At 42.2% G+C, this 10,716-nt stretch overlaps 1 protein-coding gene across 4 annotated transcripts in view; it reads right to left on the reverse strand.

Annotated features, from left to right (window-relative positions):
- Nucleotides 1–8,921, reverse strand: part of LOC123078361 (2-oxoglutarate and iron-dependent oxygenase domain-containing protein CP2) — a 19,574-nt gene extending 10,653 nt beyond the window's left edge. For 2 of the 4 annotated variants that reach the window (XR_006437385.1, XR_006437384.1), the window contains exons 1-2: nt 8,451–8,921; nt 4,040–4,087 (exon numbers count right to left, since the gene is read on the reverse strand). Coding sequence is in view for 2 of the 4 variants with exons in the window: in XM_044500843.1 (XP_044356778.1) it covers nt 4,040–4,087; nt 8,451–8,777 (375 nt within the window). In the remaining 2 variants the exon portion in view is untranslated. The remainder of the gene's footprint in view (nt 1–4,039; nt 4,088–8,450) is intronic. The other 2 variants (XM_044500843.1, XM_044500842.1) reach the window with 1 other exon arrangement.
- Between the last annotated feature and the right edge of the window lie 1,795 nt (nt 8,922–10,716).

A 10,716-nucleotide genomic window follows, 5' to 3' on the forward strand; every position in this document is an offset into this window, starting at 1 on the left:
CAACACACACACACACACATGGTTCCATCAAGATGATGTAGATGACCACAAGATGGTCCTTTCCACCACAAATACACCACATGAGTGGACCTTCAAAGGTAACACTACAGGTAATGGTGATGCTCTTGTCCCACTAGTGGACTATCATGATATTGATTGCTTGCATTATGATGGTCTCCCTATTGTCATGCCTCATGCTAGTTTGACTTTCTCATGTGATGACTTGTTACCCATTTATGATCAGTATGATAATATCATGTGGAGTCTATTAGTTGTTATCCTATGTTGCATAGGATATCTTATGAGAATTCATTAGGTCACATCATGTTTGATAATCCTCTTGCTTTGTCATATGCTATGGATAAGATTGTTGACTTACATCATTGACATCTTATCATAGTAACTATGCCTATCCCATAAAATGCAATTTAATTTGCAAATATGGCATGGATGACAAATTTGTGGTTAATGGCATTTGCATGACTTGTTAAGTGTGAACATACTGCATGCTTTGCATCCTACAAATACTATTTGTCATATGCCATGCCATGACCACTTTGCTTTGAACATGCATTACTTTATATGTCAATCCAATTTCTCCACGTGTTTGCTTCTAGTACTTGTCTTGCTTGCAACATGCTTACACTTACTCATGAAGAAGCCCCCATAGTTTCCTCAAACATGTTAGGAGAATTTGACTGACCTTATGTGTTGCATGATTCCCATCATTGTGTGCACGATATGCTTATCATGAATACGAATACCCGTGTTGATATTGATGCACTATGGTTGCTACACTTTGAATCCCCATTGTGCTATGCATAACAACAATCATTTCATGATGGATGTCGTATTTCTATATCATGCATCAAACTTATTTGAGCATTGCATATCTTGTGCTAACACCCAACGTACACATACACACCATGATAGATGATGTGTACATACATCACACGCACACATTGTTTCTTTTTCAATGTTGTGTAGGCACCCACGCTTATTCGTCAACCTCGCAAGCACACGAGTTAACGAAACGAGCTCTTGAGAGCAACCAAGATGTGCTCTACCACGGAGTATTTATCCTCCATTCCTTTTTGCAACGCGACTTCGGGACCTTATTCTACATGGCACTCGCATGGTTATGGGGTATTGTTCATTTCACACTTTGTGCCTACCTTACCATGTTCATTTTGCATGTCATGATCATTCCTATATCATACGGGCATGCACTTGTGACCCATGCTTTGCATTATACATGACCCATCCTTATATTTCTTCTATGTATGTTTGCAAGCTTGGTGGAGATATTTATTATTGCCATGTTCCATGTTTGTTACTACCTCCGTCCGGGTTTATTGGGCCCGAAAGCCACAAAGCCCCGTTCGTAATTACTAGGCCGCTTATGTTAGTCTCGCTCGTTCGCATTGTTCCATGCCTTGGGCAGTTAATTCCAACTGAGACATGCAGCGGCCGTTCCTACTTTCGAGCCAAATCAAGCAGCCACGGTCAAAAGGCAGTCAATGCATGGGTAACCTTTTGCCATGCAACGGTGAGGTACGCGCTGCTGCTAATGGTGGGAGGTTACCAAGCGGGGAATTAATGGGAAGCGAAGCGCTCTGGTTGGTTGGACCAAGAGTGAGTTTTGAGGAATCTCGGGTACGACGCGTCTTGGTATTGATGATTTGGCTTCAGGGTCTTTTAAACCCGGACGGAGGTAGTACATGCCTATGATGATACTTGTGTTGGGCGAGCCATAATTATGCATTGTTCGTTCCAAAGGACTTCTCCCCGAAACATTGATAGTTTCCCATGATGATTGGTGTGTTGATGGTTGTCCATCGCAAAGTCAAAATGGCCAGATCAAGAGTGATAGGTAATGGCAATGATGCGGACAGCCTCAACCGGTTGGTTCCTTCGTAGTGTATGTCAACTCTACATTGGTGGCCATGTGGGCCAAGGTTGCCCTGTCTTTGGCCATGTTGCAATCTCGGTTTTCAGACAGTTTTCCTCAAATTAACTGTGTAGTCCTCGAAAGTTCTGTTCTCCCGAGCTCAAATGCACCCTGATCAACAGTAAAATCCAAAAAATAGTAAAAAAAACAAAAAATCTGAAAAAAAAATTGTGGTAAACTTTGACAAATGTTCTGCATGCTTACCAAATTTCAGCATGAAATGAAATTCGTGAAGTCGACAACAACAAAGCCTTTAGTCCCAAACAAGTTGGGGTAGGCTAGAGGTGAAACCCATAAGATCTCGCGACCAACTCATGGTTCTGACACATGGATAGCAAGCTTCCACGCACCCCTGTCCATGGCTAGTTCTTTGGTGATATTCCAATCCTTCATATCTCTCTTTACGGACTCCTCCCATGTCAAGTTGGGTCTACCCCGACCTCTCTTGAATTATCAGCACGCGTTAGCCGTCCGCTATGCACTGGAGCTTCTGTGCGCCGAATATGCCCAAACCATCTCAAACGATGTTGGACAAGCTTCTCTTCAATCGGTGCTACCCCAACTCTATCTCTGATATCATCATTCCGAACTCGGTCCTTCCTCGTGTGGCCACACATCCATCTTAACATGCGCATCTCCGCCACACCTAACTGTTGAACATGTCGCCTTTTAGTCGGCCAACACTCGGCACCATACAACATTGCGGGTCGAACCACCGTCCTATAGAACTTGCCTTTTAGCTTTTGTGGCACTCTCTTGTCACCACTCTCTTGTCACAGAGAATACCAGAAGCTTGGCGCCACTTCATCCATCCGGCTTTGATTCGATGGTTCACATCTTCAATACCCCCATCCTTCTGCAACATTGACCCCAAATATCGAAAGGTGTCCTGAGGCACCACTTGAGATCAAGGCTAACCTCCTCCTCATGCCTAGTAGTACTGAAACCGCACCTCATGTACTCGGTTTTAGTTCTACTAAGCCTAAACCTTTCGATTCCAATGTTTGTCTTTAACTTCCTATTGACCTCCGTCCGACTATTGTCGACTAGCACCACATCATCCGCAAAGAGCATACATCATGGGATATCTCCTTGTATATCCCTTGTGACATCATCCATCACCGAAGCAAAAAAGATAAGGGCTCAAAGCTGACCCCTGGTGCAGTCCTATTTTAATCGGGAAGTCATCAGTGTCGCCGTCACTTGTTCGAACACTTGTTACAACATTATCTATATAAAACAAAATCAGCACTCCAAAATGTTCTCAAATCTAGCATTTATTGGGACATCAATTTTGTTTTTCTTTTGCCACGACTTCCATCAATGTCATTTCGTGCTGAAATTTTGCAAGCATACAAAACATTTGTCGAAGTTTACCAAAAAAAACTCATAATTTTTTGAAATTTTTACTATTTTTTTCAATTTTACTGTTAATCAGGGAGCATTTGAGCTCAGGAGCAGATACTCCACGTTCGATAGTTCTCTTCTACTTAGTTAGCAAATTGAGGCCTTAACTACAATTAGAAAGTGTTTGTGCCCATCTACATGCATGGGGGTTCTAATAGCTATGCCTTGTCGAGATATTGTACTGAGATAAATAATATTGTCAACTTAATGCTTACACTAAAATACTTACATCTATGACTAAGTTGCATGTAATTCAACTCATCTTTACTTCTATATGCATGTGCCTAACTAAAAGGATCTCCACATATATGGCATGCTCGATAAGAACATTTATAAGTATGAAATTCACATGGCATGATGGATTGTAACTTTTTAACTATGAAAATTCAAACACCCTACGCACTAGACAGGCTTCTATCCAATCCAGCCCACAGAACAAACAACAAACTTTGCAAAACACGTGTCGATTCTAACATACGGCAGGTTGTACAAGACAAACACGTTGCGCCATACACATTTGTTGTCCCACAATTCATTAAAAAAACAAAAATTGTAAACCAAATGGTATACTTATATGCATGTTGGATATTTCTAATTGCAAATGTATGTGCACACGAGAATAAAATTGGCAGTTATCCATCTCAAAATATTTAGAATGTAAGTCGATGCTAAATTGCAAACCTTATAGAGGTGGACTATCTTCTGCCTGTATTCTTTGTGCCTATGAACCTACACCAGAAATAATACATCATATGAGTAAGCTCACTTAAGTAACAGGACACAACAAGAAGCAAGGTTAAAATGCTGGAAGCAAGCCAAAGCTAAATTCAACTACAATGGGAGCGTTTAGATCCTTGGCAAGAGTACTTATAGCCTTGCCGGGCAAGGTTAAGTGTTTGGGACTTTAAATATCTTAGCTTTTGTGGGCCAGCTGACTTAGGTGGGCTAGGAAAACCTTGCTTGCTCAGGAGAGCCAAATCGGCTCGCTTCCAACGGCGAACTTCTCGCGGAAAAGTCTATGACCCATTCCTGACAATAGTTTTCACGATAAGGCTGGTAAAGGAAAAGAACCAAATGACTTGACCAAGCAAGGTTATCAAAGTGAAAGCTGCTAGATGAGCTAGCCGAGCTATTGCCCAACTAAGCAATGGAACCAAACACTCCCTACACTGTTTTGCTTTGACATTTTCATAATCCAGTTGTGAATATACACTGATGAAGGTTTAAACATGCAACAAAGGAATCAACACCAATTACAAAGAACAAAGCTCACTTCCAGTGTAACAATCAGACTTTGTAATGAAAACTGAGCTCGAGTATGAAGGATGCAATATTGTTGTTCTAATCTAGTATCTCTAAGCAACAACTCCGTCTAAATTGCCTAAATATGTACTAACAAATCCTACTGCTGCTAAGTAATAAATATAGCCCCACATTTCTACAGCTTAGTTGATTAAATATTGGACCTGGCAAACAAAACTGTCGTTGTATGGCTAGCTGTGTTGCCACTTGCCAGTCCATACCGATATTGCAGGTACAAGTAATATCACAAGTTAAAAGGACATTATTTTTACCTGCAACTTCTACTCCTACTACCCAAGTGTTCAGAATGACGTTTCATTAAAGGGCAGCCCGATGCACGTAGCTCCCGCTTGCGCAGGGTCCGGGGAAGGGTCCGACTACTTTGGGTCTATAGTACGCAGCCTTTCCCTTCATTGCTGCAAGAGGTTGTTTCCAGGACTTGAACCCGTGACCTCATGGTCACAAGGTAACAGCTTTACCGCTGCACCAAGGCTCCCCTTCTCGGAATTACGTTTCATTCCCAAAAAAAAAAAAATCCCAAGTACCCAACCTAATCAAATCGTTAAATCTAAGAAAACCTAGATTTAGAAAAAAAACTGATGTTACAACTTACAAGTGAAGGAAAATAGTAGTATGTCCGTGATAACTAAAATTAAAAATTGTAGTAAAAACTTGAATTACTTCTCTTTTGTACTTGTGCTTATTGCTATGCTAGATAAGTATATATCACGCGCATCATAATATACGTTGTTTAGGAATAATATATACTCCCTCTGCCCCAAAATTAGTGTCTCAAGTTTAGTACAACTTTTACAACTTTGTACTGATGAAGTTACCTTCACTTATTTTGAAACGGAGGGAGTATATATATATATATATAAGGAAAATACATACTACTACCAGGTGTAGTTACCTTCACTTCCGCCACCATCCGATTGCACCAAGATCGGAGCTTACCTTAACGGGCCATGGGTGGAGAAAAGGTCGATTTATTTGCACCCTCTTTGGTGGTTTGTTGAGCTTCCGATTTTCTTGGCTCAACCAACCGGTTAGGTTGTCTCTTATCTTATACGTAGTATTTAAAGAAGATTCGATCTAGATGACGCATGCAATCCAAACAACTCCTCCCTTCCAACCAGATCAAAACGACATCAACAGAAAAAAGGTATGCACCATGGTCTTCCATTTAGAGGCATCTATATGACATGTAGATTGATTTTCTATATCGCTCTTGTTGAATCAGGCTGTACCTGTGCAGTGGCGAAGCTACAGTCACTTTTCTGGGAGGGCCAATACGGGCCAGGTTAAGAAATACCATTGAAAATTTGCTTTCTGGGCCCAGATGACAATACATATACTCCCATTGTGTTTGGAGAATTGAAGTATGGAGTATATACCAAGATATGTTCTGGAGAATATGGAGTATGTAGACATGATTGGGTAATTGAGTAAAAGTATGGAGGATATTAGGATTCTGCAGAGAGCTTAGATAATATAGTACAACCTTAGTATTCGGAAGTGTGGAGTATATATACTGTAACTTTTAGAGAGTATAAGCTTGTCACGCTAGCATGCCCTATATATGATACCCGGCAGGTTGTTTAGATTTTTTTTCTGAAAGAATAAATAAGATATCCGGTCAGTTGCATGTGTGCTAACTCTATTGGATTTTCCACCTATCCTCTAACCCGTTTGGGTGGAAGAATATGGGTCACATGGCAAGCAAATAGGTAGGGGGTAACTACACCCGGTTGTAGCTAAAATGTCCTGGACAAAACAATGTAGCTAATTATGTGTGTGGGACAAAACAATGTTAGCATGTCAAACTAACCCCAATAAATCCTAATGATGTTGCTTTTAAAAAGAGCTTACCGGTATATAATCTTAAATCTACCAAAGCTTGTTCATATCATGAACATAATTTCTCATAAGGTTTGATCAATCAGTTATAAAACCACATCACCACACAGCTAGATTACTCAGCTTAAAAAGCTTGAATGTGGTAGATGCATTCAGGAGAAAAATATTATGTCTTCACATGCATGTAGTTGACTCATTGAAGAGAATCAATCGACTGGGTAAAAACTGAACAGTAGTCATACTAGATCCACGTATGAATGTGACTTATTTATGACAGATGGAACAATAAATAAAGTATAAAGCACTCGATTACACAACTCAAAAAAAATTACCACAAGTTATTCATGGATGCATGTAAATTATATGTGCACAAGAATTAATGGCTTATGAGAATGGCGTTTGCAATAACTCTCATTAAACAAATTCAGTTGCCACTGGTAGATGAGAGACTGTTACTCAGATAAGAGACAGCCTTATCACATTCAGTTGCCACTGGTAGATGACAGACTATCGCTCCCTTAAAATCAAGCAAAACCAATAGCTAAACAAACATTTTGCAAAATTTAATTTAACACGCAAAAGGAAACAAAGGATTGTCTGGACCACATATAACCTTTCTACAAAACAAGTCATGTAATTTTCTAGCCACTAGACTGCTTCCATGTTAGTACCCACTCATAGGGCTGCCAAATGGATACAAAATACCTGTAATATTCAACTACCCTTTTGAGAGAATACAAATATGGTTGTTATTTTCCCATCCGATTAACAATTTTTTCCAGATTTATAGTTGTGTTTGAAATTGCATAAAATTATGAATGGAAATATAGTACGATGCAAGATCTGAACATTCCTAATCTAAATTGTCTTTTTAAAACTATTCATGTCCATCTTCAAATTTGATAAAGCAATATACATATCTGGATGGTATCTTTTAGCTCAATGTTATGTCATATTCCTTTAGGTGATAGAAATAAATTGTACTAACAAGGTGAGCTATAAGGAACGTGTTGCGTGTCATCACCTAAGTTATAGGGGTATCTAAATAGTACTCCCTCTGTAAACGTGCATAAAACATTTTAGATCACTACTTTGGTGATCTAAAACATCTTATATTTATTCACAGAGGAATAGAATACAACCAAATTGAATAGATATGTATTATTGCACTTGCTAGAACATCCTATTCAAATTCATGAGTGCCCCTTGACAAATATGCATCCAATTCATCAGTTGACACTCCTACCAACCGCAAATCTTTTTTCCTCACCAAGTCCCACCTGCCCCATCACCCAAAGATGCCATTGGCGGGACTGCTATCTTCCATCGCATCTGCTTGCTTTCTGCTCTGCAAGTTGCAGCAGTTAGGGCACCTCGAACGCTATCCCCCAAAACGGACACACTATCCGTCTGCAGACCGCGTCCGGATGCTTCCACGGACACGATACGGGAGCCTGCCATCCAACTCTATACCTCAAATGTCTGACACTTAACTTAAAAAAGAATATGCCTAATGTTGATTCTTGAGTGGAGTAATGGTCATTTTCTAATGCATATCAGTAGATTACATGCTAACTAATCACCTTCTTTAGCAATGCTTCCGCCAAATGTCCGGACTCCCGCAAAGCCCCTGGTTTGCTTCCGGTTTGCGGACGGACAAATACGGATCCGCGTTGGATGGCAAAGTGCTTCCGGGCAGCTCAGTCCGGATGTATGCAGGCGTTTCGAGGATCCGTGTTGGAGATACCCTTAGTTCGCCCACCGCCTCCAGCGACCAGTGGTGCCAATATTACCCCGGACTTCCTCTCATGGCCAACTCTCCTCCACAAGGCCCCACTGCCGAATGATACTGTCGACCGCTGCTAAACAGTATGTCCATATGTCCCATATACACATAAATCAGTAGCTAAAGAGGGATCGAGAGCTCGACCTTGTTTCGCTCGCCATGGGGCCAATAGCGCGCGAGTATGTCCCGCATGAAGTGTAGCTTGACATCACGGTCGGCCTCAAGGAGGCTAGGTGGGAGGTGCCGCTCCAGGGCGCTGTACACGGCTGGCGCGTACTCGCCGCGCACGTCGGTGTAGTCCTGCGGCTTGTGCTCCGTGTTCGGATTGAGGCGCAGCCGCCTGTCAGAGTACGCAGCCGCCCCCAACGGCCGGCCGGCCATGCGCGACGGCGGCGGAGCCACGCCATTCCCGTTCGCCATACCTCCCTGCTGGCCCTCGTCCCGTCGCTCCGCGGGCCCCTCTAGAGCCATGGCAAACGCGGCGGGATTACAACATCGCGCGTATTAGGGTTAGGGTTTGGAAGGGGCGAATTGGGGTGAAAATTAGGGTTTTGCTGAGTCCCTCACTCTCACGCACTCCCAAGTCCCACGGGCCGGGGAGAAAGAGCAGCAGTTTGGGTAGAGTCCTCTGCCCGGGGAATGTATCCTGTGCACCCGGATTTGTGGTGCTACCGGTGCACCGGATGCCATAGAATATTTAAAAAAATCTGAAAAAAAGTTTAGCATGTTAACACAATATCAATGTACGATGTCACAAAATTTCGTATAAAAATTTGAAATATTTTTTGAGATACAAAAAGATAAAGTTGACATCAGTATGATACTGGGCCAAATCTAAAGCCCAAGTTATATTATGTACTATTCAGGGTTGAAATTTGTCATTTTTGTTTTTCGAGTTATGTTTCGAATTTTGACTCAAAATTTTGTGAGAACCTACATTAATGTTGTGTGAGTGTGCTAAATTTTTTTCAGAATTTTTTGAAATTTTAAAAACACAATGTGAGTTCGGTGCACCGGTAGTACCACAAGCTCCGGTGCACCAGATATTTTCCCCCTCTGCCCGGCTCCATGCCTGGGAAAAAGTACAGCCTGTCTTGTGCCCAAAAATAGAAACTAATTTTGGCTTTTCACGTGATGAAATGAAACAGGGTTTTTTATTCAAACCTCAATTGTATAATTACTCATCTACTCCCTCCGATTCATAAGTATAAGTCATTTTAGAAATTTCAATATATACTACATAGGGAGTATAATCTATAATCTATAATACCTAAATAGTTTGTCCCGCTATTTTATTTCTATTGACATGCAACCTATGCACATCAGCAAGTCAGCCACATCATCTTTCTACAACCGGCTTATAGGTGGGACCAACCAAAATTCAGTAGCGTAGAGAACAACCACCTCAGTGATCGGTTACCAACAGAGGGACCGACCACAACGAGACAAGCATACAGGACGGATGTCTCCCTCCCTCGATTCAACTGAACTCATCAAATTCCCTTTTCCCCTCTATATAGCCAGACTCGACGGTTGGGATCCCATCTCACGCCACTCCGGCAGCCTCCCCGCTGCAGTAGCCTCCTCGTTGACAACCCCCCAAGCATGCCAATCCACCACATACACAAAAAAAGGACAAAGGCCGATGGCGAGGCTTGTAGTTGCTGACGTCATGCTTCAACACGTCGCCACAAATCCAGGCCATGGATCTTCCACTATTGTCCTCTCTCTTCATCTGCTTGGTACCGCTCACGTAAAGAAATTCCGATGATTCGATGGATTTCCTTCTGCCAGAAGTCATGTGTCGTCCTCTATGGTTTCCTTCATCTTCCCTCAAACAAGCCATGACAATGCGACGGAACTACCATTGCATTAGCCGCTACAAAGAATAGCAAAAAAATACCTCACTGTCGGTGGCGATGGTGCTAATGGCGTCAGAGCAGAAGAAGATCGTGTTTCTTGCTCTCAATACTGCGCCATCGACAGCCAAGCCTTCACGGGCCCTCGCCACCAAAGATCCGGACTGTTGTTGATCCAGGCCCCGTGGCAGCCACCATGAGGGGCTCGGATGGGCGAAGCCCCACATCCCGGCGTCAAATCAGGCTCATGACGATCCACAGTTCCACACTTGCCACTGCCAGCATCCTCCTGCAACATTACCTACGCCAGAGGTGGGGACTCACCTTCCCTTCTATCTCCTTGAATATGAACGAGTTTTTTTATTTAGTAGATTGGTTGGAAGATCGGATTTATGTGTTGCAGTAAGGCTACTTTTAGTAGTACGAAACTTTATTCTATCTCAAGCCAGTCTATCTACCATTCAGGTTAGTTGCCTACGAATAACTACAGTCATGTTCGGTACCAATAACTATGCACAAGTACAATCCTAAATCTCGCCCTCTCTCATGTT

The sequence above is a fragment of the Triticum aestivum genome, chromosome 3D, assembly GCF_018294505.1.
Source record: "Triticum aestivum cultivar Chinese Spring chromosome 3D, IWGSC CS RefSeq v2.1, whole genome shotgun sequence".
In the NCBI taxonomy this organism is placed as follows: Eukaryota; Viridiplantae; Streptophyta; class Magnoliopsida; order Poales; family Poaceae; genus Triticum; species Triticum aestivum.